The sequence below is a fragment of the Anoplopoma fimbria genome, chromosome 18 (assembly GCF_027596085.1).
Source record: "Anoplopoma fimbria isolate UVic2021 breed Golden Eagle Sablefish chromosome 18, Afim_UVic_2022, whole genome shotgun sequence".
Lineage (NCBI taxonomy): Eukaryota > Metazoa > Chordata > Actinopteri > Perciformes > Anoplopomatidae > Anoplopoma > Anoplopoma fimbria.
Genome location: NC_072466.1, coordinates 13,965,804 through 13,987,232, shown reverse-complemented (window position 1 = coordinate 13,987,232; position 21,429 = coordinate 13,965,804). Strand labels below are relative to the sequence as shown.

Genomic DNA, 21,429 nt, shown 5'->3' with positions numbered 1-21,429 from the left:
GTCACTATCTATCGCCCAACGAGGTAACGAAAAGATGATAAAGCCTTTGGCCCATTGATGAAAGCCCTGTCATTTGCAGTATTACGAAGAATGTCTCTGGTGACATAGGTGGAAATTCCGGACATTGTTTAGATCTAAGGGAAGTGAAATCTAAAACCATACCTGCAATAACCACATATCGCCATACTATCATCTTAAAACCAAAGAGAACTAAATAGAGGTCTTCAAGATTGTAACTTTAATATTCTTTAACAAAACTAAAAAGGTGCACTCAGTATAGTGCAGATCTCAGCCAGATGTGTCTGCAATGATCACTAATGTGTTGTGTGATTGAATGAATACAACCAACAATTGGCTAACCCCCCCTCTCACCTGCCTTGAAAGAAGATCGTAATATAGAAGGGGTGCCCGATCAATCAGACTTGAACTAACATGACTGTAATTTATAAGATTGCTGACATTAACATGAATACATATACAAACATTAAAAAGAATCCAGCCATCCCCAATGCTTTTTGGTCCCTTCTAGATGAAAGATTTATCTATGTATTTCTTCATAATTATCATCCAGTATTTAAAGCTAGACGGGGTTGAGTCACCCAAAAACAAATGTGTAAAATCTGAAATGCCTTTAAAGGCCAATTTCATCTGGATATACTGGCAAACCCTTGATATAACTAAAAAAGCAGTTTACAACTGAAAATGTTTTTTTGCGGACTTCCTTGTAAAGCATTTGCATTAAACAGCCTTCAGATAAATTCTAAATGGCTGTTTATGGACAGGAAATTGAAAAGCAGAATCACTTAGCAGCGAGTAGATAGTCTATTAGCATCGGGGGAATGGAGTAGCTTATTTTGTTAAAGCCCATAATACAGACAAATTGGCACATTACAATTAATTACCATTAACAGCAACAAAAGCACTGTAGATAATGAAGTGTAATGGCAGGTAGTGCATAGCAGGTATCAATTAGACTAATAGAACAAAAAACAACCAACTGCTGATTACCACTTTAATATTGCCTTTAGTAATAAATATTATTTTGCATTATGTCGGCTCCTATATGAGCCAATGCTAGTCTCTCTGTCTTTCTCCTTTTTGTTTACCAGCTGTCCTCTCTCGCTGACTGGAGGAACCATATGGCATCAGTACAGCACACACGCATCGCCACAAGAATGTACATACACAGATGCATTCTGTATATTCACAGACATATTCCCCTTCACACACACACACACACACACACACACACACACACACACACACACACACACACACACACACACACACACACACACACACACACACACACACACACACACACAAACACAAACATATACATACATATATACACAATCTCCCTAAAAAAACACTAGCATCTTAATTTAGAAAATGTGGCTCTGATGATGCCTTCTGAGCATTATTGGTACTTTATCCCACTAAGTTCCATTTAAAACTTGGACTCATGGATGGATATGGGAGGACTTCAGAAAGACAGTCAGAGCAGTTAACTTGTACTGGTTCGGCCCAGAGTCGACACTGGATCATACTGGTTGTTAGCTTAGTTTTGTAGCGCAGTACTGATGCCTCGCTGTGAGAGATAAAGTTAAAAAAATAGACTGATAATGGGTCAGTTTGTTTGCCACTGGCAAAGGATGTTTATAAAAAGACTAAAAGGCAGACAGAGAGCCTGTGCTGTGGACAGCATGGCGAGGCATGTGGACTATGCATGGCAGCCAGCTGACGTCCCTGTGAGCCCTGTGTCCACCGGCAGATCTCTTTTAACTGGCAACACACAGCAGAGGCCTGGATAATGGGCAACACAACACCTATTTGAAGCATAATGATTCATCCTTGAGTTTAAATTGACTATAATAATTGTCAATTTAGAGAGCATAAAATGAAATTGAACTTGTAACCAGTTCATGAAAGCATTTCCATTTTCTATGCTCAACAAGGAAAACGGACACCTTGCACAGGAGGTGATACACAATCTACAGAAATGTAAACTTCAGTAAGAGAAAATTCAAGGATGAACAAATCATAGTAAGAGGAATATCATCCAGTGCTTGGCATGCTATGATGTTGCCTTTAATACCAACCAAAGGAAAATTGAGAGAGAAATACGTGTCTCTTACGAATGCACAGGCTATAAAAAGGAGCAGTTGTTTCTATGTAGTCACCACCAGACGTAGTTTGATAAAGTCAGTATCCTTCAACGTTGTGGTTGTGTTGTCAATAAAAAAGGTCTTAAAAGTAAATTGGACTGTCATAAGTCAATATTGAGACCAAATGTTGGGTTGCTAGGTTGTGTAAAATCCTTATGATTGCTTGGCCACTTATTTGGACCAAAATGTATATTTTTTTAATAGTACTGTTTTAACATTTATTACGTCAGACTCAACGGATCATAAACTTGCTGTTTTGAATGACTTACCAACATTTATAACTTCAGACTTGATGGCTCAAACGTGAGAAAATGATTATATTTTTGTTTTTTTTGTTAAGTAATTATTGAAAGATGACCAACATTAACTGCATTTTTTTCAAATAGAAAGGATAAATTAAAACCCACCAAAGATTTGTCACAACCCTCACAACTTCGCAACCCAAACGTTTTTATTAATGGCTTATAACTTAGCAATAGTAAAAGTGGTGCATATACTGTACTTGGTACCTTTCTGACAAACACTGAAGACCTTCATACAGTATAAGATTTCAGAAAAAAACCCCACTAATTTTCGGTACGAGGTCACTTACTCATTTATGCATCAAATCACAAAGAAAGCATTACTACAACGTATCAAGCAGTTGACCTCACACTGCACACCTCAGCTCACACATTTCAATAATACACTGCAGAGCTACAAGGTTTAACTAAACTTAATTGAAAAACTTCAATATACTGAATACTAAATTGATAATTCAGCTGTGGGCGGTTTTGGTTCAATACAAAATAGTCCAAATGTATTTCAGTGAGCCTGCATGGTGAAAAGACTACATTTACTCAGTCCGTGTCACCACATGACAGTATTGCCTCGAGTTTTAACAAGACTTGCATCCAGAGAGACTTCTCATTAGTTCTGAGTTGGTAAAGAAGCTCACAGCCAAGGGAACAAGAATGTCACTTAGCTAATAAATGTGCTGTGGACAGAAAGTTAGATGGACAATGAGTCATAGAGAACTCAACAATGGTCAATGAGCATTAGTTTCTGTTGTCATTTGGGAATTGTCCAAGTAGTCATTTTTAGGAATAATATAAGATTTTATCCTCATTTGAAATTGTAAAAAGGTAAAAAGATAGATCTGTTCTGATTCTGCAGTTAGATCATGAAACACAAGGTATTTAAATACTGGTAGATTGAAACAGATCTGGACTCATAAGACTAAAGAACGTGCAGTTCTAGGTTTTGATACATATTTAGTGATTTCAAGCTCTGTGTTCAGCAATGATGAACGTAGCTACACTTTCACATTAAGCTTGAAGCCAGTAAATTCAACATAGCTGCATGAAGTTTAAGCATCATTGGGTGTTATTTAGTGTGTTTTTCAGTATTTAACTTTGAATGTTCAGTTTGTGTGTGTGTGTGTGTGTGTGTGTGTGTGTGTGTGTGTGTGTGTGTGTGTGTGTGTGTGTGTGTGTGTGTGTGTGTGTGTGTGTGTGTGTGTGTGTATTACCTGTCACATCGTGGTCCTGTGTATCCAGGCTGGCACTGGTCGCACAGCAACTCCCCTTCTTCACCCAGGTGGCAGGTGGGGCTGAAACTTTCGTAGTTGCCGGGATGATGTTGTTGTTTTTGTTGAAGTTGTTGATGTAATCGGTAGCGTATTCCCAGTGTGCAGAAAGGGAGGAGGAAGAGGAGGAAGAGGAGAGGACAGAGGCGAGTTAAGGCCATTGTTTGTCTCCTCATACACACACACACACACACACACGCTCACACCTGTGTCCCTACTTTCACTTTACAATCTTCACTTTCACACTTTCTAAGACACACACACACACACACTTAATTTCCTATCTCACACACCCACGCCTCTGTACTTCCACACACTCCTTAATTTGTAAACACTCTTTCTCTCTACGAACTGTAACTTAAATGAACTGAGAGAGAGAGAGAGAGAGAGAGAGAGAGAGAGAGACAGAGTAAAGCGATAGTCTTTAACCGTTGTTCCGTCACCCTCCCACTTCCATAAACTATAGATAGTTCTGCTGGCTCGGGTTCCAGGCCCCAGACTGACTCACTGGCTGACTGACTGACTGACTGACTGACTGACTGACTGACTGACTGACTGGCTCGCTAACTGCCAGCTGGCTCGCCAAGTCACGAATAAACTTATTTGGCCAGTGCATGTGAACATAAAAAAACCCCTGTAAAATAACATTTAAATCTTTTATAAATTGGGTTATAATTGTACCCATAGTATGTGGTTTATTAAACCAGCTATAATCAAGGTGCTGTAGTACTTTCTAGATGTTTTTGGGTAGGAAATTATGTGACTAAAGAACATGTGAAGAGTAAAGTAAAATGTCTCCCACAACAAAAACTTTTGTAATAAATTTTACGTGATGAGACATCACTGCTCTGCTGTAAAAAAAACAAAAACTTCTTAACTGCCCTATACATGTCTTTCAAACATATACAGTACTTACATAACATTGTTTACTTGTATACCAAATCATATGATGATACTGTAGGAGATGGTAAAATTGATATAAGCTACTATCATAATATATGCAATTTCATATCACAATGATTGACTGTTCATTGATAAAATAACCTTTCAGGTATAAAAATCCAAATATCACCATAAAGCACATTTAAACATTGCCAAAAACACACTTTTATAACCAAAGACATAAACAGTATGGCAAAGGTTATTAGTAAGTTAAATGACTGAGCTTGGTAGTATTCTGATATATCTGGTCACATAATCCCAACCTTCAAAATATCAAATGAGTATAAAGGCTTGAGACACAACCACAAATCACTTGGACAGTGCCTCCGCCAAGGTGGCACAATCATCCAAATGAGTTACTCTAATAATAGAACTCCTTTGAATCTTTTAATCTACATTTGATCCAGATCTACATCAAAGGACAAATAATAATAGACAATCATGCAGATTTGGGGGAGATTATCTAAATTCCTGAGAATTAAGGAATTTTTACAATGATTAATTGTGCAAATTTCAAGTTACTCAGACTCAAACCACAAAATTACTGTGGTTATGTTGCGGCAGTGCCAGCTACACTTTAAACAAGATAAAGTTTTGGGGTTTGCCCATAGGTGATATTGTCTAAAATGATCTTCAAGAAGTAATTAAGTGTAACCAAGGTGTCTCCAGGTGCTTACACCTGGAGAAGACAGCAGGTTTTTTGTTTGCATATAGGTGGATTCCTGATAGGTCTGCTAAGAATGTGTAAAATGTGACAGTATTTTCCATCCGCTTTTTTAAAAAGACTTTAAGGAGATACTTGCTGTAACTTCAACACCTGTGATATGTGACTGTGAAGCAGCCACAGCATGATAAAAGGTTTTAAATACCTTTATTACTTGTGGGAGGCCTGAGTTTCTACTGTGTTAAGTTTTCTAGCCACAGTTGTGTTGATTCTGCCAACTGTGATGACATTTCCACCCACAGGGATGATGTTCCTCCACTTATATTGATGCCTCTACCTGTGGTGGTGATATTTATATTCATGTCATTACAATTATATTCATTCCCACAGTGATGAAGCCTTAATTTGTGGTGATATTCTTAAAAGCGGAGAAAATGTACTCTGAGTGTCAGGAGAGGAGAGGAGACCATTATAAAGAGACGGGTCGAAGAAAGAGAATAGGGGCCAGAGAGTCAGAGACGTCTGTGGGGTCACCAGTGAGAGATTGAAGTGTTTGGTTCAAAATAGGTCATGACTACAGGAATTTGGCTACATGTTGCAAATATTCAAAAATATATATAATTCAAGAAAAAATGACTGGGTGTAATTTTGTAAGTATTGTGGTGAACATAGTTTTTTAAAATAAAAATCAAAGAGTAGGTAAATCCGTGTAGACACAATTGATTAAGGCTTTTTATGGATATTTGACCAAGGATCTTTAAATACATTTACCTGAAATCTGTTATGTAGACTTAGATGTAAAGGACAGACGAGTAGACAGACTAAAATAAAACATACTGTAAATAAATAGGAACAGCACTCCAGGACTAAACTGATATCGCTGTAAATCGTCACCGTCCATCCAAAGCTGTAAAATATAACCAATATGGACATCACTTCATCAGATGTCTGTTAGAGCTTAAACATTACGGCTAACTGGAAAAGTCTGATTGGCGCATGGCTGGCTGGCTATTTGAGTGATTGGCTACAGTGAACATAAGGGTTCGGATGGCTATTTGAGGGGCTGAAAAACACGGCAACTTCAAGCTATTATTACTGCAGGGGGTTTATGGGAGGTAGAGAAAGGGGGGGGGTGAGAGACAGAGAGAGAGTTGTATCTTTCTTTAGCTCTGAGAATTTTGGACAGGACGTGTCATGACTGCACGGAGATTCCCAGCTGCTGCTGACTGTGTGTGTGTGTGTGTGTGTGTGTGTGTGTGTGTGTGTGTGTGTGTGTGTGTGTGTGTGTGTGTGTGTGTGTGTGTGTGTGTGTGTGTGTGTGAGTGCCCATGCTGCTGACATCTTTGCACAAAACAAACAGCATCCCTCTCTGGTCATTTGGAGATAATACAGATCTATGATAGCAGAAATACGGATAAATATACAATTTAACTTATTTGTATATGTTGTTTGTACTTAGGACACCATCAAATTAGGTATCTATTGAGAAACTTATTCTGCCATCCATACAGGATCTACATGCTTCCTGGATGAACCATCAGGTGAGAGACCCTAACTCATGCCTCTCAAGTGAGCTGCTTCCATGGCAAAGAGCAGATGGCATTGTTGATGACATTTTCAGCAGATACTTGCTATAACTCGAACAACCGTGATTTGAGACTGACGCTGGCACGTGTGGTTTTCCATACAATAGGAATGGTATGATAAAACATTTTAAATACCTAAATTACTTGCAGGAGGCTTGAGTATCTGCTGTGTTAAGTTTTCTAGCCACAGTTGTGTTCATTCTGCCAACAATGATGACATTTCTACCTACAGGGATGATGTTTCTCCACTTTAATCACTTAAATTGATGCTCCTACTGTACCTGTGGCGATAATATTTCTACTCATGTCATTACAATTGTATTCGAGCCCACAGGGATGAAGCCTTGGTTTTTTGGCGATATACTTTAGAGACGAAAACATGTAGCCCGAGTTTCAAGAGAGGAGACAAGAACATGATGAAGAGACGGGTCAAAAAAGAGAGAATAGGGGCCACGGTGCTGAGGGGTCAGCAGTGATAGATTGAAGTGTTTGATTAAACTGTGTCATCATGGCACCATTAACCCCAGTGTCTTCATAACCTACTTGTTACTGGGAAGATTGAGCGGGCAGGCGCAGGGCTGACAGTCCGCAGGTGACCCTCGGGTGGCGTTGCCATAATAACCAGATAGGCAGGAGTCACAGTGAGGGCCTGTGGTGTGGTGGGAGCAGTCCTGGAGGAGACACGGGTTAAAGTAATTTTATATCAGGACAACTAATAAACTAATAGCAAAACAATAGTCAGTTATAGAGTTAACCGTTCTGCATTGATGGAAATTTTATCACCCCGTTGTGTACTGAAACTTTAGGCAAAACAAATAATAACATACCATTAAATGTGTAGTTCTTCTTTTCAAATGTTCTTTAGGTCAGTAAAGTGATCTCTTCTTTTTCTATATATTCTATGTAAGTGATTTTTAAACCTCTCAAAAATCATAATTTTACTTTGCATCATCTCCATTGTTAAATGCTAAACAGAGAGGTATAACTAGATTCAATTCATCCATTTTATTTAGCCATTTATCAAAAAGAATAAAGCTGAATTAGCCACAAATTTGTTAATCCAAAATGTAGTATGCAAGTTTATGATGGTGAAAAATGATAGGCTAATAGGGGGACTAATAGGCTCAAGTGTGGCAGCTCTGCAATAAGAAGAGCAGTCTCTGTGACACAACAAAATAGTTGTTATTTAATACAGCTGTCACATCAAATCATTGTCAAGCAGACAGCAGCAGCAGGAGTAACAATCCCAATGAGGTCAAGGTTAATGATATGGTTCAGGATTAACATCACATTTTGTACCGTAGTAACCAAACACATACGATACATAGTTACATCCTCAACCAAAGACTTGGCACAACAATGTCCCTCAGAACCGGATAACAAATTTGAGTATTGGTGAGTATCGATTACTTGTGCTAACTGCTAAGGGTGTGCTGATACATTCACAAATGTGAAAGTTGGGTTTTTTTAGTAGTAAAAGAAAAAGTATTATTTGTTGAATATTATTTTGATTTTATTATTATTTCTTCTGTGACTGGTTTATTATTGGCATCGTCTCTTTGTGACCGAATTAAAAACAATATGAAAATAAAACCAACAACACTACAAGTTTAAAATTTGAATCCTTCTAGTGAAAGAACACCATTTGCTTTACTTTGACTTTTGCCTTGCCTCACAACATGTAAAAAAAGTACTTGTTAACTAATTCCAAAGCTGCATCAGAAACAAACTTAATTAAAAGCATCACATTTGATTGCTCTGATGTGGAATAAAAATAGTAATTTTTGTATTTATATATTTCGGTTGAAGATAATTTTACCACTGACAGTAGAATTAAATTGTGTTCCTCCCGGTGAGGAAATCAGGTTGTCTTTAATTTTCTATTCCACGCTGACAAATTCCTGTTTTCAGGAAGTTCAGCTACAACACGCTTCATTTAATGTAGCTACGGTGTGTGGATGTACATGTTTGTGTGTGTGTTTGTTTGTGTGTATGTCAGTTATGTTGCAAATAATTTCCTTTACAGATCAAATGTCTTTCGGTTCTGGAGCACAACCTATACTAGTGACACTTTGTTGACCTATAAGGCCACAGCAGCATCAGTCAGTCATTAAACTTTAGCCAGATAACACAGTCCTAGTGGAATGAGTGTGTGTCACTGTGTGTGTGTGTGTGTGTGTGTGTGTGTGTGTGTGTGTGTGTGTGTGTGTGTGTGTGTGTGTGTGTGTGTGTGTGTGTGTGTGTGTGTGTGTGTGTGTGTGAGAGAGAGAGATCCTGCTTGTCGGTCTGTCTGGAGTGTGAGTGTTCTTTCTCTGACATATACCAGCATCCTCCTCATCTATAATAAAATACAACATGATAATACAAAACCCACAGCTCTATGTGTGTGTGTGTGCGTGGGTCCTGGTGTGTGTATATTAAGTTTGATGCTAACTGACAGCTTAAGCCTAAGGCGATGTGTAGACTGGGGAGTGCCAATGTGTGTGTAAAGAATGAATCACATGAGCAGCTTGGCATGCATGTATATGTGTGAATGTGTGTGTCTGTCCTTACAGTATACTTAAATGTGTATGTAATTTTTGTGTGCGTTTAGGTGTGAAGCCAGGTTGCAAGTCTTTTCAGCTGCAGTTCTTCTGATGGCCACTAGATGGTGGTTCAAAGAAAATTGTTTTGGTGGAGTGATTTCTAACTTCACTATTAAAAACGGAGTCAATGTGTATGTTTTAACATAAGAGGTCATGGTTTCACTGAATCATAAATTGTGCTCTGATTTTTGTTTTTGTGGCATAAACTGACTTTGAGGGTTGGGTGGTCTCCCATTTTAAAGCTTCCTCAGGATATCCACACGGGTTTACTTGGTATTAGTTAATTCAAAGACATGACTTAATTTCTCTACAGTTAATTGGATGATGATGATGATGAATGGGGTTGAAGGCTTTATGAGTTAAAGAGAAATCACAGTGAATAATTTGTTGAGTACAATAACAACACAGGCAACACTAAAATAATAATGCTGTAACTTGACATATTCTCCACATTTTTCAAAATATACTTTTTTCCACTTTGGCATTATCTTTTGACATTGTGTCAAAATCAAAAGGGATAAAGCCTTTTCGGGAAAGTTTTTACAATTGCTGCTTTCAAAACATGATGTCTGGTACTAGTAAAGCAGAGTACATCAGTTCAGTGTGATTTTGAGCACTGAATGAAACCAAATGTATTAAGTATTCTTCATCAACTTATTGATCATCTTACCAGGCAGTGTCCTGTGAGCTCGTGGCATTGAGACGTGTGTCCATGGCAATGACAAGCTTCACACACACCGTTGTAGAGATTCCCGTTAACCCTCCGAAACCCAGGAATACACGCCTGAAACACACACACATCCACAGACACACACACACACACACACACACACACACACACACACACACACACACACACACACACACACACACACACACACACACACACACACACACACACACACACACACAGTCAGAAAGAGAGGGCGACAGACAGAGCCTTTTAGCTGCTGTGGAGTTTTTAAGCTGTGATCCTCTGATTAGCACCTTGTGTATGTGTGTGTTTGTGTGTGTATACTTGTGTTTGTGTGTGTGTGTGTGAGTTTGTGTGTGCAAACTTGTGTTACACTGAGAACGTTTCTGTATGTGATTATGTCTATTTGTATGCTTGTGTTTAAAAACCTAATGTGTGAATGAGTGTTTGTGTGTCAGTCAAGATTAGAACGACAGTAAGTCGGCTGCATTGTGAAACTAAACACTGATTTGACGTTTAACTTTGCTTAAGAAAACTGTGGATGATCATTTAATCAATCATGTAATACATAAGGTAACACATTAAGGAATCAGCTAAACTGAAGTCAAAATATAATAAATCATACTAATGCAGCTCATTAGCTTAAAATCGTGTACAGGTTTATATTTCCAAACACAAATTTGAAATTTGTGCCCTTTTCCACTGCAGATTTAAAATGAACTTACAAAGACTTAAGATTTGATTGAGATATACAGTATTTACTTTATGTTATGCCTCACACTATTGTATTATTGTATACCTTCTTGCAACATCGACTGAAAATACTATTAATGATCCATTTTATCCAATTTGTAAAAGAAAGTAGCTCATGACATTTTACAGTCAAAATATCTTGGTTACATCTTTTTGGTCTTTATCGTACTTTTATTTATGTACCTTTTCCCAAGACTGTCTTTTCTGATTATTGTAGAGGAAGTTTAAAAGTCACAGTAGGTGTGTGTCCTTGTTTACCTCACAGGAAGTTCCAGCATATCCAGAAGGACAAGCACAGCTCTCTACAGCTGACGCTCTCCTCTCTCCTCTGGCAGAGGGATTAGCTACCTGCATTGAGAATAAGTGGAGTCTACAAACACACACATACACACAAACACAAGTAGTTATATACTAGTTGTATAGTTAAACATGTGCATTCACTTACTAAGCAAAGCTATTTGGCTGATTAGGGTTTTAGAACTTTTATGTCCAGAGTTCATTGTCTCATGCAGAATTTACTCTAAGACAGCAATAAGATTCACCGATTAAACCGCCACCTTTATTTTAAGGTTATAGAAGGTTAAAGGAGGGTCATTCACAGGCTAAACGAAAGAGCTGCCTGAGAGACTCAACTCTGGGCATGTTTTTTTTTTTCATGAAACAAAAAACAATATTTCATTTTTAAGATTTAAGTTTATATTAGTTGCTAGGAATCAATACTTATGGACATGTACAGTTTTGGAGCATTGTGTAATGGCTGTGTTCAATGTAAATGTCTGAAAAGTGTGTGTGTAAGTGTGTGTTTCTACCTGCACACAGCGCTGGGTTCTGTGCTATAAGAGGCCCGCACCATCACTCTGGTCACGTTGGCCAACACAGACAGAAAATCCCTCCGGCTGATCGGCTGTGCGCTCCCCGCAAACCAGAAATTCTCTGGAAGGAGATCAATGCGATTGGTCGTCGGTGAGGACTGGTACACTGGCCGGCCAAACCGTCCGTAAGCAATCTCGATCCCGCCTCCCTGGAAGAGAAAGAAGAAAACATTCTTAATTTCTTTGGTTTCTTTATTTGTTGAAGTTTACTTGTAATTCTATAAATCTAGACAGTTGCTATCCTCCAAAACATAAATACAGTACATTGTAGTACAATGACACCTCTTTCAAAGAAGACTAAATTCAACTAATCTAACTAAGCATAAGAGTGAATGATGTGTCATTAGGTAATGAGCTGCAGTGTCTATTGACATTTTGAATAGACTGAATGCAAAGTGAATTGAGAGGCCTGGTATCTGACTATCTCTTGTTGAGAACAGATCAATGGCATGTAGCAGCTAACGCAGAGTGACAACTACTGATGGAGAGAGAGAGAGAAGGGTAGAGAGAGAGAGGAAGAGAACTTACCATGCCAATAAACCATTAAATAAAAACCAACTGACAGAGATGAGATGGAAGGAGATATAAGGAGACAGGAAGCAGAAGCAGGGCTGAGATGCAGATACTATAGGGACGGAAAGAAAAAGAGAGACAAAGAAAAGACGCAGATTGACAAGACAAAGTCACCTCAGAGAAAATTGTGTCTGAAAGACAGGCTCTTACTGTCTATCTTTTTAATTGTGTCACTTCTAAATAGTATTATAGGGGTCACAAATATAGAGTTTAATATTGAAAAAGCGCATGGTAACTTCCCTAAGCAGTTGTACAAAGTACATTTGTTGGGGACTTTTTTCAGCTGCGGATTAATTATCATTTCAGGTTTGGGCAACACACACAATACTTGTTAGTAGTATCAATTAAATGTTGGTATTGGTCTTTTTGTGTAATTTGTCTGGGTATGAACATTTTATTTATACACGAAAAACCAGACAGAGTTGTGATCATTTGATTTGTTTCAAATGAAAGCATCTTGTGCTACTGGCATAAGAACTGAAAATATCTTGATTTCCATACGTGAGCATTAAAATAGTATTTGGACACAAAATAAGGTTTTCACCTGTTGGTTTAAGCAAAATGAGAATCTTCAGATGTGGTACATTTCTTGTTGTTATTGCTGTCATGAAAAGCTTGGTATTTACATTTTTTTTTTTACTTTGCCGATGGAGGGCTGATAAAGTATGCTGCATTGAGACAAAGACATAGCGATCAACAAAGCCGTACAGACAAACAAAGACAGAGAGATTATTGTCTATTCAAATCCCACATACCCAATCTTCACACAAACCACGCATGCAAACAATATCACAACTTGTTGCACATATGTAGAGAGTAAACAGTGGGGGGGGGGGGTATAAAAAAGAAACAAAAATGGCTGAAGAGAGACAGTGAAGTGAGAGAAAGCGGGTTGACAATGTGTAGGTGGTTCATTATCGTCGTCATTTGGAAAGGCTTTTTGTTGACGGGGACGACACTTGTCCTCCTCTCCTCCCAGTCTGTCGATCTGACTGACACCTCTTTAAATAACACAAGTTCATTGGTCTGTGACTATCCATCTCACAGGTTTCTTTCTTTCCCTTTTTCACTTCTGTTTATCTACTTCCCTTCCTTCTACACTTCTTTCCTCCCTGTTGATTTCCATGTTGTTTTCTTCCTTCTTCTTCCGCTTCTTTCCTTCTTCCTTCCTCTCTTTCTTCCATCTCTCTTGATCCTTTCTTCCTTGCCATCTCTCTTTCTTCCTCTTTACTTGATTCTTTCCTTTCTGTTCCCTTTCTTTCACCTTTCTGTCGTTCTTTCTTTCCTTCCTTGTTTTATTCTGTCTTCTTATTTCTCTGTTTCACCTTGTGTCCTTTCTCCTTTCCTTCCTTCTTCCTTTCTCCTTCCTTACACCATGTTTCCATCTTTCCGTCTTCCCATTTTATCTTCCTTATCATTTCTGTGTAATGTTCACACATGAAAGTTGTTATATATATTAGTTTGCATTTGTGCCCATATTCAACCTAAAATTACATCTCTACAGAGTACTTATTTATATTTTAATTATATTGCAGTCAGTGCATAAGAAGTAGATTTCAACATGTTAGTGCAGCTTATTACAGATTTTTTTTCCCGAGCTATTCTAATTAAAACTTATTTTCTCTAACCTGTCATTGGTGGAAAATTGTGTGTGTGTGAAATAACAGAATCCTTTCTGTAGCTCTGGCAAACTGTGAACACTGTACACAAGCTCACACACACATACCCACACAAACCAACAAACACAATGTTGTTTAGTGATGTAGGAGGTATAAACAGTTAACTAATAGTGTTGCTACTTTGCTTATTGCTGCCATACATCATATTGCAACCTGCTCATTATAAAGACATACAGAGAGCGGAGAGAGAGAGACTCTATCTGCATTTTTTTTATTGCTAAGTTCAGCATTTATCTGCCAGCTGCACTGTTGCTGCTTATTTGTGTGTGTGTGTGTGTGTGTGTGTGTGTGTGTGTGTGTGTGTGTGTGTGTGTGTGTGTGTGTGTGTGTGTGTGTGTGTGTGTGTGTGTGTGTGTGTGTGTGTGTGTCTGCTTTTAACAGCTTTTATTTGCTGCTTCATTTAGTGGTCTTCACTGGTGCAAAAGTCAATGACTTAGGGAAAGATAAATAATGCTGCAGTCATAAATACATAAACACTTAGAGATTCACACTTGTGTTCATGTGGGTTTTCTCTGGTTGTGACCATGTCCTCCCACCTGTTAGGAACACTCTTGGTCAATGCCCGAAACCGAGGTGCTGACCAGAGAACTGGAGCTCATCCCTGGGCTCTACACTGCCCACATTTACAGTCTTACCTTAGCAAACCACAACTTTAAAAATCAACACATATTTCACACACATGCCTAATAAAATAGTACTATCAGGTAGATGTATGGTCAGAAATTACTTCATTAGTGTTGAATATATAAGCATGTCAATGTTTTATGATGTATCTGTCTTTGAAAACTTACCTCAATGACTAGGTAAGGTTGTGAGGTCACTGTTATGGCCATTTGTTCTTGTTGGTCTGTAGTATAAGACACAGTGTAGACCAAACTCCCTCCATAGGCTGAAAGCTGAAGACAGACAGAAACAGAAACAGGTTGGAATAGTAAATTCATGTGATTTGCTAAATCAAAAACATGAACAGATGATTGATGTGTTTAAAGATGCTACAAGTGGCAATTAGAGGATGGTAAATGGTCAAATATAGTGTAATAGTAGCACAAATAGAGAATAGTCAAAAGGTCAGCAAACTGACTCAGTAATGTTTGTACACAGCAATATATCTTTGCTAACATTAGCTTTCACTAGTCAACATAAGCTACTGGTCATATCAGACCAAGTAAGGCTATAGCAGCAAAATCCATCAGTGAACTGAAATGAGCAAGGGTGGGTTTTATTGCTTAATAATTAATCTAATCAACAGGATTTTATGTTATTTTTTCATTCAAAAGTGACAGTCTCACTATAAAGTAGGATGGATCCATATTTGCTACACTCCTTACAAGCAGTAGGCATGTGAGGATTAAGAACGCAAGTGAAACCAAAAGAAACCAAGAAACCAAGGAGAGTTTGTTTGCAAGAAAACTTCCTTATTTACTAGTTTGCAACATATGTAATCACGTAATATTATAATGTTATTATATATTAATATATATTCCCAAAATGGGAGCTAATGTACAGCCAAGTTGACTGACCACCTGTGCATACTCAAAGGCTTTGGCCCATTCAGAGTATTTTACAAACGTGTCATGTTTTTAAGAACTTTCTGAGACGCTTTTTGCAGCAAGCATACTGGCTAGTCAAAAAAAGTATCTGAAATCGTAATGGGAAACTACATTTTATTATATTTATTATATTTTGTTCCAAAATATTTTAGTTTTTTAAGTTTGAATTGTACGTACTGCATGAAATTAACCACTGTTTGATTTTGTAGATATTTTGTGATATGAATGTGACAAAAGCATCACATTTACACAGATTATTTATGACCTATGTGAAGGCAGCAGCACTAATGTACCAACTACTTAAAAAGAAACACAAAACCACAACAACAACTGCTTCTACTAATGAACGTGTTTCCCTAAAAATGTTTCAAAAGTAGAGAGAACGAGAATATACAACAATCTTTGTTGTCATGTGTGTTTCGGTGCAGTGTTTCTGTCGAGTCCACAGAATGAGCTTCCGCTGGAGAAGTGCTGCCTCGGCATGATCCTGAAATTTATTATTCTGCTCCAACCTGAACAGTAATGGGTGGGAGAGCGAAATAATAATGCCACCATAAAAACACAGAGAGGGGACACTGAGGAAGAGGGGGAGGGAGAGGAAGAAATAGAGCCAGAGACAGACAGACCGAGAGAGAGAGAGAGATAGAGGGAGTAAGAGGTGGGCTTAATGCCTCTATAAACCTTCTCCATTCTACATCATTACTCTTGGTCCTTAAACCAGGAGGAGGAATCACCTATTTCACAGCTGACTGAAAATACACACACACACCATAGTAGACGTGTGTACTTGGGTGGACGTTTTATTGACTAACACTTATTTTTCATCTAACCCCATTTGCTAATTTGGACTCCAGAAGACAGTAAAATCGTGGTTTAAACCCACACTACGCAGTTTACACATATCTGACACTTGTGCTTCTCCACCTCCATCACCATTGGTTTCTCTGCACTCACACACACTGGACTTTGATTCACACTAAGAGTAAGTCTCATATACAGAAAATAACTGTATAGGTTTGGAAGCAAAAGATGTATTACAGACACTTTCCAGAGCTGCAGTGTTTGTGAAACAGCAAACATTGTGCAAAATATGACATGTTTTGTGACAATGGAGCATATCTTTACCATAATCCTCGATACATTTTGGTAATATATATTTGTATTACAGTTAATATAACTAAATATATCTGTATGCGTATTAAAAGTCTTTAGCCCTTTAACTAAAGAAAAAAAAAGGCTGTGAATACAACAAATGTGTTAGCAAACAGTTGCATTTTTCTATGTCCAAACACAGGGAACAACATTAACATTCATTAGGAGCTCTGTTTCCAGACACATGGCGATTTTTTGTCCAAAATTCACTCTTTTAGCTTTGCTTTGGTCTCCACCACATCCTGACAGAAATATCTGTCTCCTTAGTTGCTAAATGCTCTACTCTGTTCACCAGATAGCTGCTAACTTTGCCCGTCCGCTGCTTGATGCTGGATGGGTAGAGTCCAGAAGGTTTTTAGAGATTTGATGTTGAAAACAGTTTGCCGCTGCAGCTAGAAATAAGGGTAATGAGAGTGGTAAGACTCGACTAAAGCAGACCAACAAACAATTAGTTGAAAAACCAAAACACTTTGTGCAGAGTTGAGTAAAAATCTAGCTGGTATAAATAAAATCCAGATAAAAACACCTAAAGGTTGAGGTCTATAGGTGCTTTAATAAAGAGGTCTTGCATAAAAAGTTTTTTTCCTTTGTTGATATGAACATGTTTATGGGTAAAGGTTAAAAAAAACCCACTGAATATGAACCTGTTTCATTTTCACTTGTCCAACTGTAGCAGTCATTCTCAGCCCTTTTGTCTTGTGACCTATTAATATGGAGCAAAGTCTACTAGCAACACCTTTTCACAGGCTGCTTTGAACTGTGAGCAGTTAAAGAGTGACTTCCCTCCTAAATGTATATCTTTTGAACATTGTTATAGAGTCTACACTGGGTTTCACAAGAATGTAAGTAAGATATATACATTTTACAAAAGATAATTCTGAAGAAGAAATAGAGTTTTTGTTCTTCTTTCCTATTCGATATATATCTCGAGACCCCTAAGACCCCCTTATGTCCGATGAGTCTGGGAAGTGGTGGTTTTAGGTCTGTAAGTGCTTAGAGGTCTTACATAAAAAGATTGATGTGCATGTTTTCATCCTTGTTTGTATTTTTTCTGTTGTTGTGTTCAGTAACCACCTAGCGGCGTAGGAATTAAAAAGTAGAAGAAAAAGGCTTGTCTTGTGTATTCTCAAGAACACTTGTAACTGATGGAACCTGTGCTACTTTTGTGGAAGAGTCTCTTTCCACTTATCACACCTGAATTTAGCAATTTATTTCTTTTTCAGAAAACCCATTTCTCTGACGCCATCCACTCAACCTGGACAATAATCAAAGCTTTTGTCATGGCAACCTAATGACCCATCTCTACCTTTGGGGGATAGGGAATAAAATAAATACAATACAGGAAAGAGAAAGAGAAAAGACCAGCAAAATAGCACAGCAAGAGAGGGAAATTATGGGAGAAGAGAGGGGAATTATGGGGAGTAGAAAGAAAGGCACAATAAACACTCAGCCACAGAGCTACAATAGATCAGTCCGATCCCCCTGAGAGCTCCATAAGCTTGTTATTAACTCTATCAGTGGGCAGAATGAGACAATCAAGGCATAATCCTCTCTGGTAAAACCCTAATCAAGAACCTGACACAATCTTCATTAAAGAACATTTTTGTGATGGCCATGAGTATTTGAGTTAATACAAGTCATTCAAATGACTATGTGGGGGCAAGAAAAGCAAAATAATCCAATATCACAACGGCAATATTTACTGAAGAAAAAGAATATATATATATTGAACTGAATAATTGATGGGAAACCTGTGCTTTAGAGGTCCTGTAGTTTTTTTGCATGCTTCAATGCAAATTTGATAAATACTGTATATGTTAAATGTTAGTATCCTCATTGCTACTGCTTATAAGTGACACCCAGAGGAGGAGAGAGGGAGGGACTGGAAATAAGAGAATTGAAAAGATTAGGAGGAGGCAGGCAGAAACGGGAGAGAAAAGTAAAAAAAATAAATAAATATGGCAGCAGGACAGTAGGAGAGACTAATTGAGGGGAGTTAAAGTTATGAGATTTAGCATGGAGCGAGAAGAGGTGTGAAAATGAGTCACTATCGACCTCTGTCCTCCTCCAGGGTTCGCACCAGAGTCCTTATGTAATATAACTTTTCCAAAACTGTAAATAACCAAGTCAGAGCATTTTAATCAACTACAAGTGTTAGTCAGTCCTGTTATTAATATTGTTGTTATTGCAAAAAGGTCACATTTCTGCTTGACTTTCTGCAAAGAACATCTTTTTTTTTTCTACCTGTGAACCATAGTGTATCTCACTGAAGTTTTCTTTCCATGAGTAGGCGTGACTGATTTTTGGTAGATATATACACTTTTACAACACGTTTTGAAACTGCTATTAGAAAAATAACATAGTACTTGCAAAATTAGCATTCCTGGAACTCCATTTTACTCCTTGGCATTTTAAGGACATCTTATCCATGTTAGCTTCAAAGTTGAGTCTCATGATTTATGGATAGGAATTCCTTAAATGGCTCAGAAGAAAAAATAATAAAATGTCCATTACATAACAATGACCGTGGCGACCCAAAGATCTACAATAGCTAATAAATAGACATTGAGGTGAGATTGTTATGTTGTTTCCAAGGACAACGAAGAACATTGCAGCTCAATTGAAAACGTCTTTCTACCTTATAAGTAGTTTTTCATCAACGCATAAAACAATCCTTCTCAGAAATAAAACGTTTTCTGGATGGACGTGATCGTATGGCTTTGATAACTAGATTAATTAATTAATTAATTAGATAATTAGAACTTTGGAGATGTAGAAAATGCTAGTACTAAAATGAAACACATCACTTATCGGCAGAAGTAGTGGCAAAACTTAGTAAAAGTAAAAGCTATTAGTATGCAACTTTCTGTTGTGCCTACCACATGCTAGTTTCTTCAGAGAAATGTGTTTGCCAATCTGCATTGGTACGCCTGCTTGCTGTCAGTTTTCGGAGCACAAAAGCAACGGACGCTCTCTTCAGGAGATTGGGCCGAGAGAGAGGGGGACAAAGGAAATCATCCTTCAGGAAATGAAAACCAGATTGTCACAAAGGCTTCAGAAAACAAACTAGCCTGAAGATGACACACACAAACATACACATGCAGGTGTGCAGACATACACAGGACAACAAAGACACACAGAGAAACTTAGAAATATAAAACAACACACACACACACACACAGGTGGCCTTTATGATGCCTGTGGTTGTGTGCAAGTGGTATTGGGAGTTTTCACTCTATTTATCTACCGGTTACACACACACACACACACACACACACACACACACACACACACACACACACACACACACACACACACACACACACACACACACAGACTGTTGTTGTTTCTAGCAGTAGGGTCAGATTGGCTCCAGGTGGACCAATAGACAGTGCAATGCTCAACAACATACAACCAAACTGACCTTCTGACCTTGAGGCAAATTGTGCTTTCAGGTTTTCTCCTGGTGTAAAGGGGCACTGCATCCATGAGGTTTTTCACTTACCCATGGCATCCAGGATTGCTCTCAGAAAGGAGTTGCAGGCCGGATTGGTCAACCAACAGGGTAATGTAAATGTGCCGTACATCAGTATTCGTGACAAAAGCATAGACTTTAAATAGACAAAAACAATGAAAACATGAATAAAAAATGTAGTTCCTTCTGCAGGTTCTTGCAAGTCTGCTTGGATTTTTTTTTTTTTAAATATGGCGCACCTTTGCAAAGGTAGTTCTCAAGCCGTAGGTGGAAATATTCAGATGGGGGGGACATAGGAAGGGGAGCCAAATCTGAATGGCTTTTGGAATCACACAGAGATTCCACAATGCTGCTGTAAACTACCCTTTTCACATTAAACCAAACAATGTGTGTGATTTCTGATGGCACGTCACAGGATTTAAAGAGTAGTGACATATAACACAACAGCTTTTCTCTGGCCCTTTTTTTTTCTGCCTCTGTACCCTTCATATAGAACAGCAAGGTGGAAGAATGGCGAAACAGTCCCACCTTGAAGAGGCCATGCGATTTCTGTTTTCAGATTTAGGCAGCCTGCAAAAAAGGCACTCCAGATTACCATATGGTTGTGCACAAGCACTGAAAAAGTGCCCTTTAAATTACAACGCTTAAGAGAAATACCTCTAAAGCCTGTAACACTTGCAGGTATTCTTCACACACTTGGTATTCCTCTGCAGTTTCCCCGGGGAGAATGTTTTGGCAGCTGTGGTATGGTCCTGCTTGCACACAGTAGAGGTTGATGTACTTGCTTTGGACTCTAGAATAACACAGAGCCAAGGGGTCCTCTTTTGTTGTTTGCAGTGTGTTTGGTAGGGGGTCAGTCAGGGGGTATGAACCATGAGTGGGCGCTGGCAGATAGGAATGAGGCTGATCAGTTGTCAGCAGGACGCTCTTGACTCAGTTTAGTGTCTTAAGAGGATCTGAAGGGCAAGAAGTGGAGGGCTGATGATGTTCTTGATTAGGCAAATAGACACATGGGCACATACATACAGTTGTGCACATATATACATTTTCCCTTATGTACTTATTGGTGAGGTTTGGGTCACAATGCTTTGATTAGGATTAGGTAAAAGTGGTTTAGTTTAGGTTACGATATGCATTTCTACGTAGATATGGTTCAAATAAGGGACGTT

General features: G+C 38.3%; 1 protein-coding gene across 1 annotated transcript in view; it reads right to left on the bottom strand.

Moving 5' to 3' along the window:
• The window catches only part of lama2 (laminin, alpha 2), a 168,761-nt gene that overhangs the window by 85,412 nt on the left and 61,920 nt on the right, over positions 1 to 21,429 (bottom strand). Inside the window, exons 15-20 of the mRNA XM_054619092.1 lie at positions 14,875 to 14,979; positions 11,769 to 11,980; positions 11,218 to 11,329; positions 10,183 to 10,296; positions 7,471 to 7,598; positions 3,679 to 3,765 (exon numbers count right to left, since the gene is read on the bottom strand). Of these exons, the coding sequence (XP_054475067.1) occupies positions 3,679 to 3,765; positions 7,471 to 7,598; positions 10,183 to 10,296; positions 11,218 to 11,329; positions 11,769 to 11,980; positions 14,875 to 14,979 (758 nt within the window). The remainder of the gene's footprint in view (positions 1 to 3,678; positions 3,766 to 7,470; positions 7,599 to 10,182; positions 10,297 to 11,217; positions 11,330 to 11,768; positions 11,981 to 14,874; positions 14,980 to 21,429) is intronic.